Source organism: Lynx canadensis, chromosome D2 (assembly GCF_007474595.2).
Source record: "Lynx canadensis isolate LIC74 chromosome D2, mLynCan4.pri.v2, whole genome shotgun sequence".
Taxonomy (NCBI): Eukaryota; Metazoa; Chordata; class Mammalia; order Carnivora; family Felidae; genus Lynx; species Lynx canadensis.
In genome coordinates, this window is record NC_044313.2 from 812,289 (window position 1) to 831,860 (window position 19,572).

A 19,572-nucleotide genomic window follows, 5' to 3' on the forward strand; every position below is an offset into this window, starting at 1 on the left:
GGGACGGGGTGTCCCCAGGACCCGGACCCCAGTGTCAGCCCAGAGGGCCATTGCCAGTGTTTTCTGTGAATCCTGTCATTCACAGCCTACCTGACTGGCCCAGTCCTCCCCCATGGTCCAAAACTCTACCAGAGGCAGCACGTGTGGACCCTTCCGGCCGGGCCATCCGACACCGTCTCGCAGAGCCCACCCTCTACCCTCTGCTGCAGACAGAAGGACCCTGCGGTCCATGGCGGCAGGGACGGGGCGCGGGCGGAGCTCAGTCCCCACTTCAAGCACCAGCTACACAGGCACCTGACACCTGCAGGGCAGAGCTCCAGAGCCGAGGGGCTCGGGGATTCCCGGGAATGCCGGCCGGTCCTGGACCGGATGGCTCAGCAAAGTCCCCAGTTTGAGTCTCCTTCTGGGCCTTACTGAGCAAAGCCTGATCTGGGGGCAGCTTGGGATGGGATACGCCTGTTAGGAAGGACGTTCCAAGGTTCCACGCGGTACGTCTCAGTCTGTGTTGGTAAGAAGCACACAGAACAAAAACGTATAAACGTAAATTTAAAAAACTCCATCAGGAACAGAGCCTGAACCAGAGTCTGCAAAGTTTCCCTGTTTGGACGGCTCAGTGTGTGAACTGAAGTAAAAGCCGGGATGCTGGGCTGTGTCCACCCCGAGAGGCATCAGAAGGGCCGAGGCCTCCAGCTGCACGGACGACGGCCGTGACGCTCCCGCCCGGCCGTAAATGTGGCTTCTGAGCAGGTTCCCCGCAGGTGGCAGTCCCTCATCCAGGGACTGTGGCGGGAGGGGGCGGAGGGGCAGGACGGCCAGCACTCACTTCCACCGTGAGGTTTCCCCAGAGTGTGTCCGCTGGACATAAATCCCCGGTCCTGCCTCTGTCGGCGAGGCCCGCATGGACGGGAACACAAGTTTGGTCTCGCTCTCCCCCGCAGATTCAGGAGGAGCCCCCCCGGGAGCGGGCAGGGGTCTCGGTCTCCCTCAGGCTCACAAGGATCCTCACCCCTGGCCCAGGCCCGCACACGGACCCCGCCGTGCATGTTCAGATGCCGCTCGGGGTCACGGCACGGGCCGCTCTGGGATGCGGTGGGGGTGAGCCTGGGGTCAGCAGGCCCCTCGCCAGGGCCAGGACGCCCCATCCCCAGAGCTTGTGCGGGAGCCGCCGAAGCCACCGTGGCTGCAGGAACCAGAGACGAGCTCCCGGGGACTTGGGTCCTCACGCCTGGAAAGACCTCTTCCAACGGCCTGCGTGTCCTGTGTCCTGGCAGTCGGTGGGCACAGTCCTGTCTCCGTGTTTTGACACAAGCCATCTCTTTGTTGGTGGGCCACGCCCTCCCTTCTGGCGACCGAGCCCACCTGCCAGCGAGGGCTGGGACCCACCGAAGGCCACGAGCACATGGCAGGTTCTCAGCAGACGGCCTGCCCGACCTGCCCGGAGCCTCCCGAGGAGGCCCACTCCCCTGTGCTGGGCAGACAGAGCCACGGGACCAGGACCACAAGGTCCCGGAGGCACCTCAGGGAGCAGGAGGGCCGCCACACAAATTCATCACCGTGGCCTCCTGACCTGGCCACTGGCCACTGGCCCCAGCAAAGCCCATCCCACATCCGCACCAAGGGGGCAGGGGCTCCTGACGCCGGCCCGTATCTCACAGAGGCCAGATGCTCGCCGTCTGGAGGCGTGAGCAGGGCCGTTGTCTAGGGGTCCACAAAGAGGTGGGGGCAAGTTTTAATCCTGACTTCAGTCGGCAACGAAAACCAGCCAGGACAGATGTCTGCTGACCGTTGAACGTGTGGGGCGCGGACGGCGGTGCCCGGGCCGGGACCCCTCGAAAGGCCCCTGCCTTCCCTCCCTCCGCGCAGGGGCGAGAACACCACGGGCTGAACTGAGTGGATGCGGCCACGAGGCCAGCTGGGTCCCCACACAGACACAGTACAGGCAGCGCTGTGGGAAACAGTCCAGCAAATTCTGAAGGAATCAGGCTATGGCCGCGGGAAGCAGACTTCCCTGTTTTAGCACCCAGACCCTCGGGAGGAGGCACTGTGACCTGGGAGAGCCTCACACCACTGAACGGGCTTGGTGGGGACACCCTGCACCTGCCGGCCCCCCCACCTGGCGCTCCCGGGCGAGGCTCCCGAGGTGTGAGCTAACCCAGCTTTAGCCACTTACGAGCCTCATCCCAGCAACAAGAAGAAAGGAGTAACCCATCCGAAGAAAGTGACGGTGGAGGAAAGTGTGCATCTGGCACATCTCAGACATCAGTAACAACAGAGAAGGGAGCAGAGAAGGAGAAGAAAGGAGGGAGTGAGGAGGGGGAGGAGGAGGGAGAAGGAGGGAGGAGAGAGGGGGAGGAGGAGGGAGGAAGCAGGAGGGAGGAGGGAGCAGGAGGGAGGAGGGAGTAGGAAGCAGGAGGCAGAACAAGCAGGAGGAGGAGGAGGGACGAAGCAGGAAGGAGGACGGAGCAGTAGGAGGAGGAGGGAGGAAGCAGGAGGGAGGACGGAGCAGGAGGGCAGAGGGTGGGGGAGAAGCCCTGAGCCCTGCCCCAGCCGTGTGCCCAGGGACTCGGGAGGGCGCTCCCTCCTCACTGGCGGCCTGGCCTCGGTGAGCCGGTGGGTGGGCTTGAAGAGACATGTGCCCCGTGGTTCACACCTCTCCCCGGAACCGCGGCCCTGCCGCTGCTTTTGCCGGCTGACAGCCTGGTGCGGGACATGCAGACCCTTGTGAAACCGGAAACGGAGGAGCGCCCCAGTCTAATTTCAGCCCCAGACGCTCACGGCTGAGTCTGGCCAAGGCGACAGAAGTCTGCAGAAGAAACGGACTGAAAACGCCTCCGGCCTTCCACGGAGGATCAAGGAGCCGGGAGCAGGGAGGCCCCACGGGCATCGTGAGTCTCAGGGACACGCTTCCTTTGGCCGGCGGGCTCTCTGGCACGTCACGGACCCCAGAGTCGGGAGGAGGACCGGAGCCGGCTGACCTCCAGAGCTGGGGGTGCAGCACCAGCCTCCGCGGGCGGGCCAGTGCCTCTCAGGGTCAGCTGCAGGGCCCGTGCCACCGTCCCCGGGACCCTCCTGACAAACAGCTGCAGTGAAACGGCAGCAAAGCCACAGAGTGAAGCACAGAGTGCACAGAGTGCACAGAGTGAAGCGAAGCCGTCTGCCGGCGAACAGTGCCCAAGGCGGCCTCTGGGGTCAGGGAGGGGCTGCGGATGCCTCCGGAAGCCGGGAGGCGCAGGGCAGGGAACACAGTGCAGGAAGTTGGAGTCACTGTAAGGAACCAGCCTCTGCTGCCCAGAAAGGGGTGTGGGCCCGGGGCCTGGATGAACCCAGAAACGGGCAGGTGCCCGCGCACGGCCTTCTCCAGGGGCCCAGAGCTCCGTGTGCTCACAGGGGGACTTCCTCCCCGGAAACGGCACGTCTCAGCCCCGTCTGCAGGCCCCATGCACGCGCCCGGGGGCCCCTCACCTCCGGGAGTGGGGGCTCGTCTGACGGACCCGAGACCGGGATGCTGAGCTCCCACTGGCGACACTAGCCGGGATTCACCCGGGCCCAGGGGGCGATCTCACACCCCCTCCAAGGGGTCCGCCCACGTTCGGAATGGGGTATCTGTGGTGCTGGAGCCTCGTCAGCCACACGGTTGGCACGAGCACGCACTCGACCCAGCGCCTCCTTCCCCCTTGTGCACCTGCGTCCTGGAGGGACAGGCGTGGAACCCCCATGTGAGACCACACTCGCCTGCTCTGTGCTGTGTGTCCAGCAAGAACCAGGCTGAGAACGGCTTGCACTCAGGTCGCCGGCACGGAGCTGCTCCCCAGCCCTGGGACGGTCTGCTCCCGTTCCCTGGGACCGGAATCTTGGGGTTCCTCGCCCCCGCCCCCGGATCACACAGATGTCAGGGAAAGTGGTCCCTCAGCAGCCAGCGCCGGGAGGCCAGCCCCGCGCGCGGCGCAGGCCGCCTTCCCCGAAAAACCATCGACCGGAGGCATGTCAGCGAGACCTGCCCTCCGCCCCGTCGTCGTTGTCATTCAGTTGGTGGCTGAAAATAAAGAGGGGGCTGAGTGCCCAAGGTTCAGCCAGCCCCTCTCATGGGGCAGTCGCCGCAGAAGAGGAAACGTTCCTAAAAGGTAGTTCACAAAGGCCCCTGGATACATTCCACAGATTCTCCTTAAAACCAGTTAACGGAGAATCATTACCTTTTAAAACTGAAGTTTTCAAACGACTCTAGACAACAGCTGGCTCGAGACAATAAACGTCATCTCGTGACACGGACGGTCCTCCCAGAGGCGCTGGCCGCGAGGGGCCCACACGATGTCCTGGAACTTGCCCCTGGACGCCTGCACACACCTCTCCGAGTCAGGGGTACAGGGGCCTCCGAACCCACCAACGGGTCAGCCCGGGGTGGGGGCCCTAGCATCCCACACGGGCTCTCTGCCAAGTAGGGGCAGAGAATTAGAGCATCAGGTTTCGACAGACATCCCCGTGGCCTGGACATCCATCTAAGTGCCAGGGACACAACATAAGCATTGTCGGTCCCACGAGATTAACGTTCTCTGGTGATTTGCATCTGCAGACATCGTTCTGAGTCCCGAGAGTACGCGAGGGCTTGACGGGAGGCACCACTGAATCACGGCTCTGGAGGTTCTGGAATGGAAACTGGCGGCTTTAAAAGTTGCCTTGGTCCCTGGTAACCTACGCATCTGAGGGAAAGAGCTCGGGAAAGAGCCTCTCGCCCAACGCTCTCTGACCGTCCCCGCTGGGGGAGGGTTCACACGGCACCGCAGAGAACAAGTGCGGAGAAGCCGCCCCCCCCCCCCTCCCGCCTCGGCAGGGTGAGCGGAGCCCCTGCAGGTGAGGCCCTCCCGCCCCCCCCCCCTCCGGGGTGCCCTGACAGAGAGAAGAGGCCGGTGGCCAGAGAAGCAAGGACACGCCAGTGCCCATCCCGCCCTGGTGACAGCGTGGGCCACCAGTGGGCAGGCGCGGCACGAGTTCTGGCCGTTTTGGCTTCCTTCCCGTCACGCACAGGCACACACACGTGTACGCAGGTGGGCTACGTGCATGTGAGTACACACGCCTGCGTTCAGCGCACACGTGTGCCAGCGAGGCACACACAGGGCACACCGTGCACACGCGCCCGCACGCACAGCTCCCGGGAGGCAGGAGGGAGCAGCGGCAGGCGAGGGCAGCGGGCCTGCCGCCCGCAAACAGCCACCGTCACGCGAGCGCGTCCCGGTGCCGACCCCCCCCTCCCCGGTTCTCGGGACCAGGGTGGCCTGCCCGACACGGAGAGCAGCCCCGGGGTCTTGTCCTCTCTCTGGAGAGGTGCCCCTGCCTCCAGCAGGAACTGCCCCAAACGGTCCGCCAGCCCGTTTGTGCTAACCTCCCGGAGGCCCTTCCGGTGAGCGCTCTGTCTCTTCCAAAGGTTTTCCCACCAGATCCCTGCGCTCCCAGGAGGAAAGGCGTCTATTAGTAAGTGTGGGGGAGACACCGCCTCTGGGGGCCCCAGAGTGCTGAGGATGCCGCAGCGGGGGCCCTGGGGGCTGGTGGCAGGTCGTGGGGAGGCGCCGTTACGAGGGTTAGGTCAGCTGCCACGGCGCCTTCCCCCTCTTTGTTTCAGATTGTGCACTGTTCCTCCAGAACAACAACACCATAAAGACGCTTTCTTTCATCTCCTCCCAGGACGGCTCCCGCGAACTCCCTATCGGCCTGGCCACCAGGGCAGGCGCTAACGGAGCGGCACGCTGGGCAAGCCCGTGGCGGTTCTGAGCCCACACGGGCCCCTCGGCCGGTGTTCTGGAAGGAAGCCAGGTGTGTCTCCGGCCGGGGTGTGCAATGCACGCGGCTCGGGCCCGGGACGGCTCCCCAGGGGTGACGCCTGCAGCAAGGCCCCGGCTGGGGCCTAGACATGCGCTCGGTCTGGTCTCTTGAGGACACCCCGGGACAAGGCAGGGCAGGCGGAGCGGGAACCCCCAGCCTGGCGCTTCCTCCTAGCGCCCACGCAGGCCACAGACAGACAGGGAGCCTGCCCACCAGCTCTGGCCCAGAGGTGGACGGTCCTAGAACCCCCGCGGGCCGTGCTGACCCAAAGAGCAGCGGGAGAGCAGTGCTGCATACAGCAGGACGCACATTAGTGAGCACAGAGCCGTCCACGAAGCAGAAAATCAGGCTCTCCCACAGGGGACAGGCGAGGGCGAAAGGCACCAGCGCTCTTGTCTTTTTTCTTCTCTTTCCATCATCGTGGCGATGATTGTTGGGACATCAGTGTACCAGTTGGAAAGGCCAGCTAATGTCTGTAAGGCAAACTTCCTGGCAGAAAATCCCCCACACGTGAAACCCAGAACGGTCATAACTGTGACCTTACGTAGTTGGTTTCAGGTTCGTGTCTCGGGCCCCTTATCAAAACAGACCGGATTCTCCTTTTTTGGAAAAGTAAGTAAATAAACCTAACAATTTAGATGCGTAAATTGGCTGCTTTAAACTCTGACTGTTCAAAAGCCACACAGACAAGCTGAGCAGAGACGCTAAGGCGCCTGCACGAGCGCCCGACCCAGCGGCTGCAACTCCTGGGGTCCACAGACACAAGAGTGCCCAGAGCCAAGGAGGCCGCCGGCACGCCCAGCCCCGTCTACACCGGCTCCCAATTCAGATCGGAAACCCTCACGCCCACCAGCGTTCGCCCGAGACACGGGGGACAGAGCTGTCTGCACATTTAAACCCACACCCTCTCAGAGCTGCTAAAGGTCTGTGAAAGCCCCGTTCCCCAGGAGGCTCTCTCGCGGCGCATCACGGGGGCGGGGGCCGGGGCAACCCTTCCAGCTGTCTCAGGTTGCCAGGCTGCCCTCTCCTCAACTGCTTGCTCCCACCACTCATTGCCACAACACAGGCGGAAATGCCAGCTGGCTGCCGGGGGGGGTCTGTGTGCCCCACGACCTGGGCTGAGTGTTGGGGTGCGGAGGCACGGCTGGGGTTGGGTTCAACGAGCTCACTGGAGAGCAGACGCGAGCCAGCCCGCTGTCTGGCGCTCCGTGTGGGCGCCGTGACCGTGCAGCTGGGTGGTTCCTGGAGGGCCTCCTGGGGGAGGGGGGCTGGCAAGGGCGTGATGGGGTGATGCCCCCTCAGGCCGAGTGGGAGCGCCCTCCCCAGGACGCGGGGGCCCCGAGGGAAGGAGGGCGGTCTGGGGACGGGGCTCCGGCCACCGGGAAGCCTGGCCGCACCACTCTTGCCGGCTGTGGTCTGCGGTGGTTTCGTGACGCGGGGGGTATGCCCTGCGTGGTTCCTTCTGGCCCCTTCCCAGGCCGGCGCTGTCAGTGCTGGGGGCGCCCCCCCCCCCCAGACAGGTCCTCACAGGACCCGAGTCCCCAGGGGCCCACCTGGCACCCGGGTGCATGTGCATGTGTCAGTAACTGGCAACTGGTCTTCAAGACGGCCGCCAGCCTCCAAAAACGCATCCGCCACCATCGCTGTCGGGGATGAAGCACGGCAGGTGGGCGTGGGCCGGGCCTCGCCGGGACGGGAGCGCCTGGCACTGCTGATGCTCTTTGTCACTGCGGCCAGCTGAGCGTCCCAGCTGCCAGTTGCCACGGCGCAAGGCACAAAACGTACCCTCTGAGCGATCCTGCCAGCGGGGCTGAGCCAGAGGCTGCGTCAATAAGCAGCTTCGTGACGCGCGGCCCACCGGACGGCACGTGACAATCGTGTGGAATCTGTGCACGTTTTAATTACATCCAGCAGCACCAAGTCCGGTCCTCTCGGTTCTGCTCTGCAAGCACGTCGGCATGAATTTGCATCTGAAACAGGAAGCTGCCGATTCCCGGGGGACGGGCTCCCTCGCTCTGCGGCTCTTCCCGAGGCTGCTGCCGGCAGGACTCGGCCACCCGTCTCCGTCCGGCTCCACAAGTGACCTGGTTCCCCTTCCTGCACTCGGGGGCCTGACCGGCCCCACCTCCTTTGCCCGCAGGAGGGTCGGTGGCGGCCCGTGCCTCCTGGAGGCTGCCATCCGCTCACTGGCCCCTCGCTGGTTTGCAGACAGGTTTGCCAGCGAGCACGGGGGTGGCACCCAGGAGGCGAAGAACCCCGGACACCAAGTCCGGGGAGGCTGACCTCACCGCCCTCGGTGGGGCTCGGCAACAAAACCCAAACCCAGTCCGGTGGTGGCTTCTCACCCGGCAGTGCTCAGCAGAAGGGACCCGCTCACACACAACGTGACCACACGCTTCCGGAAGTCGCCGTCAGGCAGGAGGCACAGTCCCGCCTCAAGGCCTCCTCAGGCCTCCTCACACGCAGCTGCGGCACGGTCCACGACATTCGGGGTCCCCTGCCACGCCGACCTGGGGCCCGCCGAAGGCTACGCGTGGGGTGGGCACAGGCCACCTCGAGGACGGAGGGTGGAGGCCCGCACAGCCTTCTCTTCCCGTCCCTGGCACCCCGTCTTCAGGCACTGAAAGTGGGTGTCCGTAACTGGCGGCCCCAGGAGGGGGTCGCCGCAGAGGGCAGTCCGCCTGTCTACCCAGGTGGAGGGGAGGACGGACAGTGCCGGGCACAGGCCCAGGTCGGTGGTGGGCAGCGTGGGTCCGGGCCAAGCCCCAGCGGGCTTCTCCCTGACCTGTGCTCTTTCCTGGGCCACGCGGTGCTTCAGAAGGACAGGTCAGGCGCCCCACTCGCCTCCTCGGCAGATCGCAGGGGCAGAGGCCCCGCTCTGAGGCCTTGGAGGGGGATGGACGGAGGACGCTCTGCCCTCGTCCCGGCCCCCTCCTCCTGGCTGCCCACATCCCAGTGCCCACCCAGGGCTGTACCACCCCCCCTCCTCCCGTCCACACCGCCAATGGCATTGATGCCCCCAGACCATGCTTAAGAACCCCACAGGACTCCACGGCTCCCAGCCAGGCCTTGCCCACAGGAGGCCCCGTCCCAAGACACGCCCCGCTGGCCTCCGGCTGACACCAAGGTCACAGACACAGGTGCGTCTGAAACAGGGCCCTCCCGCAAGAGGCAGGTGCTTCCAAGAACAGGGTCACGGGAAGCACAGACACCCTGGACGACGCTGTTCTCAGGCCTCCCAAGAGGATGGGGCAGACGAAACACAGCACTCGTGTCCCCAGGCGGGCAGACCCGCCCCCACGGCTCTCCTGGCACCCAGGACCGTCGCCACGAGGGCCCCGGGCCACACGTCCACCCTGGCGTGCACCACAGGCACGCAGGAAACATCGGCTGGACAGATGTGGAAGAGACCCCGGCTCTGGGGCAGCCGACCGCAAAGCCGTAACCGAAATCAGAGTATCAGACCCGCCACGGGCGTGTGTGAAACAAGAACCACCATCCAGGCCGTGGGGAAGAAAACGGCGGCTCTGCTCTCCCCGGGGCCACGGAGCCGCCCTGGGCCTCATGGTCCTTCTATCTACTCCCTGCCGGCTGTGAGGACTCAGCAGACAGAAAGAGGAGAATGTGATGCAGGAAAGGCCCACAACCCGCAGGACCCCACAGCCTCTCAGAACACAGAGGGCAGCCTCCCACGCGTGTTCCGGAAACATCGAGGCTGTAACAGGGCCGCCCCGGGCACGGTCCAGCCCAGAGGGGACACGAGCCATGACGTCCACGTCACGTGAAAGGCGGGCACCTCGCGTGCACACCTGCGGGGCCCGTCACCCCAGCTGGTGCGGGGCTCGGCCTGAGGCGCTTCTCAGGCCGTGGTTCCCCAACCGCAGCCCCAACACAGGGGCCTGGAGGTGCCGGCCGGTCCCTGTCGCATCCGCGTTGTGCAGTTAATTTGGAAGAGAAAAGCAAAGTGAAGTGAGTCGGGGGCCAGGCAGCCTGTCCCTCAGAGTGACCTGGGGCACCCGCCTGTGACCCTGGATCCGCACCTGCAGAGGCCGGACTCAGGGCCCCGGCCTTGACTCCTGACGCCTCTCCACACCTGTCCTCTCGAGGAGCCGACCGCCGCCCACCCAGCCGGACTCAGACTCTCAGGGAGCGTGCAGAAATGTCCTTTGGTTCCCACAAAATTTCTGTCAATCGTTTTTACTGTTAAAAACTCCTTTAAAAACCATGCCATATGCCACTGGCAGATTCTGATTTTCCAGAAGACGTGCTCACGCGGTGCTTCGCAATTCAATAACCTACGGCACCTTGACTAACGCTATTGAAATTAATCACCGACAAAAAAAATTTGTCCTTTTTCAGTTCAATTTACTTTCAGGTACACCTTTGCCAAGAAGTACATTTGCTACGTTAGCGTTCAGCTCGTCAAGTGGCGGGGAGATATGCCAATCCAGCATTACACGCTGTCAGGGTTGAAGAGCGTCCCCCAAATTCACGTCTACCCAGACCTCAGAAGGTGACCATGTTGCAAAGTATGGTCTTTGTAGATGTAACTAGTTAGGGATCTCGAGACAAATCAGGCTGGATTCAGGATAGGCCCCAAGGTCGACGACTGGGGTCCACATGAGGGAACAATGAGGACAGGGGGTGGAGGACAGGCCGCGTGTTCACGATGAGGGACGACCAGGCCACCTTGACTTTGGAGTGCCAGGTTCCAGACTGTGAGGGAACACGCATGTGTGGTCCTTGTCACAGCAGCCCAGGACCCCGCCACGTGGCGGCACAGGGCCCGGCACAGGAAGGCTGCACCGTGCGCTCGCCGTGTCCTACGTGTTCAGTCAGGAACAGGCAAGAGATTGGTTAGATCTGCTTCTCGGTAAGCAGCACGTGTGCGAGGCCGGCAGGGAGGGGCCCTGGTGGCTTGGCGGTGACGCGGGGGCATGAGGGCAGAGCACTGGGGAGGGGATGCCTGGCCTGTGGGGGTGGTCCGGGACATCACCCGCCATGCCGGGCGCCAGGTTCCTCCCGGGCGTCAGTCCACAATTCTCAGGAACCACTGGATCTTTCTTTGGGAAGAGCGAGGCACCCATACCTGCTTCCTCGGTTTACTCCGCGACACCTCGACTTCTCGGGCTCCAGGGAAGTTTCACAAGTGTTGATGCCTGTATTGATGCTGCTGCCCGGGTTTCGAGAACGGTCTTGGGCTCCACAGCTAACATCTTCATTGACCCAACGGTCCTTAGAAACTCTAAACTGAAAGTCATATTCCATGCATTTGGGATCACGATCATCTCCTGGAAGTCTGCTGTATTTACACAGCAACCCCTATACAAAAATGTAATTAGAAGTTTTGGCGAACGAATGGCCGTTTATCCTGAGGCTTTAAAGAGCCACGTGGACGTGAAAATCCTCCAAACATTGAAGGACGGATCGTAGGCGCACTTGTTTAATGAGCAAGTGGTTCCACTGAAGCCCACGGACTTCCCTCCCACTCTTGGCGGAGGTGCCACAGAGCCGAATCTGATGCGTCCCGGAACGGCACTCAGCGGGCAGCGTCCTGGGGCATCACTGGGCGAGGCTCGCTGCTCCCAGGACCCGAGCTCGGCGGCCCGCGGGCCTTCCCAGGCCGGGGGTGGAGGACAGCCGTCTGTCCGGTGGCGCTCGGGTGCATTCAGATGCGCTGTCCTGTCCCGACACTCACGCGGACTGAACAGAAGCCCTGGAACGTGCCCCTGGCTCGTGAGCGAAAGACCCACGTCCCCAACTAACAGGCTCCCGGGGAGGCCGCGTCTCCTGCTGGCGGCCAGAGCCTCCAACAGGAGCAGCTGAAGACCTCTCTGCTCCATCAAGCCCAGCACCTCCAACCGGCACCGATGGGAAGAGCCGCTGGTCGAAACAGCTGCCCAGCTGCCTCACTTCCGTCGGGAGAGGCTTCTCTGACCTTCCGAGGCCCTCACACGCCCTCCTCGCCCCCGATGGGAGACCCTGGTCTCCCCTCGATGCGCCCTGGGCGTCCCCGCTCTCAGTCTACCGTGGCTCAGCCCTCGAGTCCCCAGGACCCCCAGCCACCTACGGACCCCCACGCCTCTCCAGCACCGCCACCGTGCGGCTTCCCAGCAGGGCAGGGGGCAGGGATTTGGACACACAGAAATGCTCACGCTGGGACACAAGGACACAGTGGTGGTTTCATCAGTCGACCACCTGATGGAGGGAGGCAGGGAGGGGCCGCACGAATACACATTTGTTCCTTTTCCCAGTACCTGATGCCACGCTTTGCACCTGACGTCATACAGGTGCACAGAGGTGGGGAGGAGCACACGATGGCGAGGGGACGGAGCCTCTCACCCTCCGAGCTCCAGAAGTGCGGGCGGCCCGAGCTCCTCTGGGCTGGCACTGGGCTGCCCGCCAATTGCCCCGGGAGGACGGGACCCTGAGCTGCTGGGGCCAGGGGTGGCGAAGCTGACAGAAGACGAGGCTGGGGGCCCAGGGCAGGACCCTGTGGGGTCAAGGAGGGGCGGACATATGTGTGCTGCTCTCCTTCTGAAAACCAGCTACTGGGGGAATCGTCTCCTAAAAATAGCGTTTCAAATAAGTCCTTATCTGTGTCAGGTAATTGTGATGGGAAAGCAATCGGAACAAAGACCTCCTGTCTTTTCCTGCAGGAAGGGGAATAGAAAGCTGGAGACACTTATTAAAAACTCAGGTAGCCCGTCAGATAGCAGTGCTTAGGAATCCTGGAACATTGCGGGCTATCAGCAACTTAGAGATTCTTGAGGCTCCTTAGTGACTTCGAGAAAAACGTTGTCTGCTCTTGGGAAAACTTCCCGCCAATTCGCAAGACAGTCCCTCCTGTCTGCCGCAACCCCTGTGTGCAGGAGCCCCTTGTTTCAGGAAACAGGACAAGTCAGGAAGTGGGGGGCACGTTATGAGATAAAGACAGCACCCAGCGTATCTGCTAGCCCGCAGAGTGGCCCCAGCCCTCAGCCGTCTCCCCGGAGGGCACGGCAGCCCGCGTTCCCGCCGTAGGGGAGGAAGCGTCATTCTCAGATGGGCCGGCCCTAACTGCGCCACCGACCGCACTCTTCGGGCTGCGGCCGGCTTCTCGGCCCAGCACCCGCCAGGGGCTCAGCCGTGCTGTGCGCCACACAGCCACGGGGCAGTTCCGGACGCACACCTGCAGCGACCTTGACCCGAGCCGGAGCACTGCCCCTCCTCGTGGTGTCTGTTCTCAGGGAAGAGAAGGCCCGTTCAACACCTCCCGGACCTTTCCGCACGTACAAGCTGCTGGGCAGCTCCCGCCTGGCCAGCTTCGGTCTTTCGAGGGATCTTTACTTCTCTGCAGGTGGCTCGGCTCAGGGAGGAGAGCGAAGGATGAGCTAGGGCCGCTCTGTGCACGGCAGGCTCACCGTCCTGAGCACCGTGAGAAGCGACCCCTGCGTAGAGGGTCAGGATCTCATCAAAATGTGGCTTTTCAAGCCCCCAGTGGCCTGAAATCAATGGGGGCGGTGGCCTCTGGCGAGGGCACCGGGGGCCCAACAGCGTCAGACACGGGACCAGCTTTGAACGAGACAGACGTGCTCCCGGGCTCGCTGCAGGGCCTGAGAGCGGACCGATGAGCGCTCCGGCCCCGAAGTGAGGAGAGAAAAACCAGCAGAAGCAAGCGAAGACACCGGGGGCCGACAACCCCGCTCCTGACACACCCTCTCCCAGCTGTCGGTGAGCGTCCAGGCACGACCAGCACGTAGCCGAACATTCACACACTTGCACCTGTGAGCACGCCCGCTGAGGAGCCGTCAGACGAGCTGCAACATCAGACAGGAGAACTTCGACACCACGCTGCTCACCTCCGTCAACCAAGGGGAGCTACGGAGTGACGGAGAGCGCGCCCGTCTTTCGGGGACGACCTCTACGGAGGAGGACGAGGACCGTGTGGCGGCGTCTGTGACGGTGACGCCGACAGGACGGTGACTGCTTGACGGCCGCCACGTCTCTACCCGGTGTGAGCTGGGTGCCGGGCGAGCCCTCGGAGGGCTTCCTGGTGTGGGCCGCCCGGCCTCCCCGTGCAGGCTCGGCACAGGCAGCGGGGTCACGGCTGTGCCGGCGGAGGAGAGGCTCCGCGGTCACACGACGGGGACCCACAGGGCCGAGGCTTCTCACGAGTGCCTGTCCCTAGGGGGCGTCCCGCCAGGGCCCTGTGGGCGCGCCCGGGACACACACGGCCTCCAAGCTCCGGAGAAGCGAGTGACAGCCACGAACGTTTCGGCGAAAGACGACACTGGCCTCCAGCAGCGCCTGCCCGTCGGGCGCCGCAGAAGCAGCCCCCTCCAGCCACACCTCCCCGCCGGCTTCCTGGGCGTCTCACAGCCGAAAACAGCCCTCACGGCGGGGCGTCACGTCCCGCCGGTTGGCGATGGGTCACCTGATTAGCTTCAGAAGTCCGAGGGACTCCAACAATGGCCCCCTTTTGACGGCGACACATGGTTATTAGGAATTTCTGCCATAAACACGGCCGGTGAGAACGGCAAGGTCACACCTGCCCGCGAAGCGCAAACACGGCCTCTGCGGCCTTCCCGAAACCCGTCGACCGCGGCGGAGGCCCCCGCCACGGCGGGGAGCGGTGCCTACCTCCACCACGGACTTGGAATCCAGCCGGAAGTTGAAATCTCCAAACACAAAGTAGGACACTTTCTCGAATCGCTGGTCGATGATCCTGGGAGGAGAGAAGGAGACCACGTTACTGCCACGCCGGGCGATCACTTCTGCACCAGGTGCCCCTTCCACGCACCCTCCCCGCACCCCCAGACAGACAGCGCGGCTCTCCCGGCACGGACGCGCCGTCGCCACGGGCCAGGGCCGTGGGGAAACCGCAGCCGGTGGGTGGTGTGGCCGGTGCGGAGGAAGGACCGAGGCCAGGAAACGGGGCTCTCGCTGGGAGTACAGGACCCAGGACGCAGGGGGAGGGAGTCTGCCCGCTCCTCCCAGGTGGGGTGGGACGCGAGTGAGCTCCGGAAGCATCTGTGACACTCCGTTTCCACGTTTCAAAGGCATAAAACCGCGTCTGTTTTTCAAAGCGAGACGCTGCCTCCCTGACGTCTTGCCCACATGTTCTGAGTCAACCGCAGCCCCTTGGTATCTTCCCGCTGAAACGCACACACGGCGGCCACTGCGCGAGCAGCCCCTCACGCACAGTGGGACAACCGCTCAGACCCCAAGTCCTCGTGGTCACCGAGCGCCGCTCGCTTCTGACGGCAAAGCAAGGTGCCGGCCGTTTCCGACCGGAAAGCAGAGCGAGAGCCATCGCTGACCAGCAGGACGGGGCGTGTGGCCGGCACAGAGGGAGGGACGTCCGGGGAGCCCGCGTCACTGCCGTGGCTCCGCTCACGCGTTTGCAGGGACGGAGCTGCGGGGTGCAGGGTGCAGGGTGGAGGGTGTCCCACCCACGGGCCCATCCCGAGATGGACTCAGATTGAATCTTGTCAGGCGGGCAAAGGCCAGGGCAAGGACCGCACCGGATTAACTCGGAAAGTGCCACCGGTTACCGGGAAAGCTGGCACAGCCGGCGCCGCTTACCGCCTCAGCCTCTCGTCACTTGACTCGTTAGCTTGAGAAACAGAAGAAAGGGCCACGCACAGGACGACGTGCCGCCTTCTCCAGCTCGGCACGTTCTCCCAGGTCACAAGAAGGGTCCCTGCAGGCTGCGGCCGGCAGCGAAGGGCTCACGGGACACGCAGGCTCCTGGCGCCCAGGCTCTGCAGAGGCCCCGCGACCCCGTGCCGCGAAGGTGCAGGCGGCGTGCGGCGAGTTCACCGGCACCCTGTCAGCCCGTCCCGTCTGCGGAACAAACGACGCTTCCGCTTCAACTGCGCCCTCCGCCCATCCCCACCTCGGAGATCACCTGCCTCGTCAGGCACTTGTCGGGACCTGTGTTTCCGTCTCTACTTATTTCTGGCTGGTTTCTCTTTCCAATCCTTCCCTTCTTTTTTTTTTTTTTGAATTCCGGAAGGCTCCCTGTAAGCTGGTGGTGATCCACGTTCTCGGTCCATGGATGCTTTCCGCACAGTTCCTGGCGGTTTCTGCCCGGTACGCGCCGTAAGCATCACCGGGGGTGCGGGTGCCAGCCACTGGCCGTGCGTCCTCTCCAGAAGCCCGAGCCCCTGCCAGGCTCTCCCACCATCGTTAAGGCAGAGTTTGGTGGTTAGACTTTAATCCGTCTGGAATCACAGTGTGAAGCAGGGATCTCAGTTCATCGATTTTCCCGGCGGCCGATCGACCACGCCATTTATTAAACACACGACGCTCTTCCCATTCAGTCTGTGCAGCACACAATTGCCCCAATCACACGGGTCTTTCTGAGATCTCCATCTACCCTGCACACTTGGAATTAAGGCCACTTTCCACAGCGACACCCTTCTTGCTGACAGTTCCTTTAAAAGTCACCTCCACCATTTCCCCATTTCTCTTGCAGCCATGAACTGCTGTCATCGAGCTATGTTCCACAAAACATCCCGTTTTCCCTTTTAATTGGAGTAACTTTTAACTTACACGTGAACTTGAAGACGAAGGACACATTTCATACATCATCAATACTGCAGACGACCAGTAGTTTCCTTGTACAAATTAAACTTTTTAATTGAGGAATAAGGCAGTCAGGGTCCTAGTCGGGGCACCTGCTGACGCATCCGCACGGGCCCAGGACCACCACCACCCCTCCTCCCCTGCCTCTGCCCTGCACGGGACTCAGTCTGTCAGCAGGAAGCCAGCTGCCTCTGCCGTCCTGAAAAGGCTAAAGCTTCTCCTGCCGTTAAACTCCTTTAGAACAAAAAACTCTTTAGAGACCCTGGGTAGGTTCCTAGAAAGGTCTCCAGAATGTCTACAGCATCAGGGCACCTGCAGCATGGGCTTCTTGGCCTCCCCCATGAAGGTCGGGGTCCGATCCTTCCCGTCCCCCTCCCCTCCCCCGTGGAGGCCGGGGTCCAGATCCAGGATGCAGAAGCCCCGACGGGAAAGGAGAGGCCGTGGTGAGCTCGGTTCTGGAGAGGGAGCCTCCTCACCAGAGCTGAGGGCTCTTCATGCAGTGGCGATGCTGCTGCCGGGAGGCCTTCCGGGGCTATTTCGGGCGGAGAGAATACAATCACTGGGGGGTCAGTCACATTATTAGGCAGACAGATTTCTGTTTCCGGAGGTTGCACAGGGATGCATGTTGCTCTGAGGGCACCTGTCCCCAGGGGCCTCCCCGGGAGACGGAGAGGCCCCTCAGCGAAACGGAACTGTGTGTGTGAACCGGGAGGAGGCCGCCCCCCTCTGCCCCCAGCCGACTCTCTCTGCGCCTGGCTCGGCGACGCCACCGGCCTGCCCTGCCTCCCTGAGCAGAGGCAGAGCCACCTGGCCAGGCTGGCTCCGTGGGCACCACTCCGCCAAGGCCCGGAGACACAAGAGCCTGGTGGGCGCCATCGGGGGGACTCCGTGGGTCAGAAGGAACGCCGCCCACAAGATGGCCGCTGCTGACACGGGGAGCTGGCCTGTCGCCGTGGAGCCCGGGCCGTGGCAATGAGAAGGCTGGCCAGTGCCGGGGGACCCCCGAAGCCCCTCGCGTCGTCCGAGCCATCAGCGGTCACACCGGCACCACCCAGTGCGGCCACACACGTCCTCCCAGCCAGTACACGCGACCTCGTGCCCCTCAAAGGCTTTTCACTTTTCTGTTTTATTTATTTACGTTTTTAAGAAAAACGGAGCCAAAGAAACACTGCATCTTTCCCTCGCCGAGGGAAGAGGGGTCCGCTCGCCGGGCAAACGCTTCGAATGTCACAGGGTCCACACGTCTGGTCTTTAAGATCCGCCAGCTTCCGTCCGCTGGGGGCACGGGAACTCGTGTTCCTCGAGGACGCTGCACGTAGAGCACGATTCACCACTCCGCGCTCTCTACGCATTTGCCCCTCCTGGGACCGCGAGCACGGAGCTCGGGGAAACGCTTGACAGGTGACCCGCAGAGACGGGACACAGGAGACGTGTGTGCACACGTGCCACCAGCGGGGGAGGGGGGACACAGCCGTGCCACGTGTACGTGGTGTGCCTGCGCGCGGTGACGCCTCGCATGCGTGTGGGCGCGTGTACCCACGTCACGCGTGTGCTCTCCGTCTACCCCCGCGGCGGTAGAGACGAATGAGAGGGACCGGAGTTCGCGTGCGCCCGGCAATCCGTAACCGTTTCCCGGGCTGACGCCGTCTCCTCGCGTCTTTGCCTCGAGAAATCCCACCTGCTCTGGTACGAAGCGCTGCGGTCGCCCTCTGTGCTGGCGCGAGGCCGGCGCTTCGCGTTTCCTCGGGTCCGTGAAAGTTCAGAAGGTGGGCGAAGCCACCGGGGTCAGGGCGCCACTCCAGGTCTCCGGGATGCGCGGAGGCTGTGGCGGGAGCAGGCGGAGGCGACGACGGCCACGCGAGGAAGTCGGCTCCGGGCCTGGGGCCACCGGGCGGCCGGGCGTTCGTGAGACGGCAGAGACCCCGGGCTCACGCGCACAGGGCCTCCGGCGGGCGGGGGGGGGGGGGGGAGGGGGTGCTGGACACGGGCCACCCATCCTCACGGGGCTCGAGGCATCGAGCTGACGTGACGGGAGGGGACGGGGGCTGCAGAAGGTGCGGACAGCTGACGCCCGGGACGGGAATTATGGACGCCGCCCACTGCTGGCCAATAAACGGTACGAGGCGTTGGGAGGTGAATTCCTTTTTTAAAAAACTGACAAACTTCAGATTTAGCATCTGAATGGAGGTTTAAAAGCTCCAGCGTGTCTAGAGTGAGAAACGCGAGGTTCCTCAGGCCTTGTCGCCATGGAGGCGCACAGGGATGCCCGTGGCCCGCGGCCCTGTCCCTCCCTCCCCCCGACAGGAGCCCCGGCAAGGAGCCGGCGTGGCCCCCGCAGGGGTCCCGTCAGCAGTGCTAGGCTCTTGTAACACCATCATTAAAACCTAAACTCGGTCACGTTTCCAGCGTCTGCTCCTCTGATGGAATGGCCCGCGCTCATCAATAACCACCACCATCTCCAAAGGTCGCGTGGTGTGCAAGATGGAGGGCTGTCACGGCCGAGGCAATCACCTGAGTGCCAGGCCCGCCGCCCTCACGGCACTCACGTTTAATTTCGATATAGTGCCATTTGGGCCAAGAGAAAAAAGTTGTTTTAAAATTAATTACCTTGTCAGACGCTATTATGATTAAAAAGTAGGCCCACATCAATATCATGTGCCTAATTCAGAAAGAGAATTACAAGAAGAGCCATAAAAATCAATTTTTTAGGCCTTGAAAACAGAGTCTCTTTCTGTTTTGACAGGCGATTTCATTATGTGACAAGCCACGCTGACACGTGCCGTATCACAGAGGCCCGCACGCCGAGGAAGGGGTCGCGGGCTCGGGTCTCGGTGAACGAGCGGTGCCCACCCTCCGAGGATGGGGACAACGTCCCCTGAAGGAAGTCACGGCTCCAACACTCAGAAGCTACAATGTTCCTGGCCGGTGGCCTTGGAGCGGGCGGGCGGGCGGGCGAGCCGTGAGCAGTCCCACGAGGCACGGACGGCACCCGACACCCCCAGAGCCTGGTGCGGTTTGGGAAGCAGACGGTGACCCGACCGCACCAGGACCATTCCTTCTCTTTGCTCTCCTGTTTCCGCTGCCGCTGCTGGACAGACAAGACTGCTGACCCCGGGCAGGGCATCTTAGAGCTCTGGAAGTTTCTTCTCACCTTCAACACCTGAGTGGTTTGCTGCAGACACATCTAAG

At 63.1% G+C, this 19,572-nt stretch overlaps 1 protein-coding gene and 1 long non-coding RNA gene across 4 annotated transcripts in view; both read right to left on the minus strand.

The window, feature by feature from the left end:
• INPP5A (inositol polyphosphate-5-phosphatase A) overlaps nt 1–19,572 on the minus strand; it is a 173,237-nt gene that overhangs the window by 24,945 nt on the left and 128,720 nt on the right. For all 3 annotated transcript variants that reach the window (XM_030334760.1, XM_030334761.1, XM_030334759.1), the window contains exon 9: nt 14,434–14,518. In XM_030334760.1, the coding sequence (XP_030190620.1) occupies nt 14,434–14,518 (85 nt within the window). The remainder of the gene's footprint in view (nt 1–14,433; nt 14,519–19,572) is intronic.
• Nucleotides 17,491–19,528, minus strand: LOC115527257. Its single transcript, XR_003972875.1, has 2 exons — nt 18,062–19,528; nt 17,491–17,692 (listed from the first exon to the last, which is right to left on the minus strand). It is a non-coding gene; the product is annotated as an uncharacterized LOC115527257 (long non-coding RNA).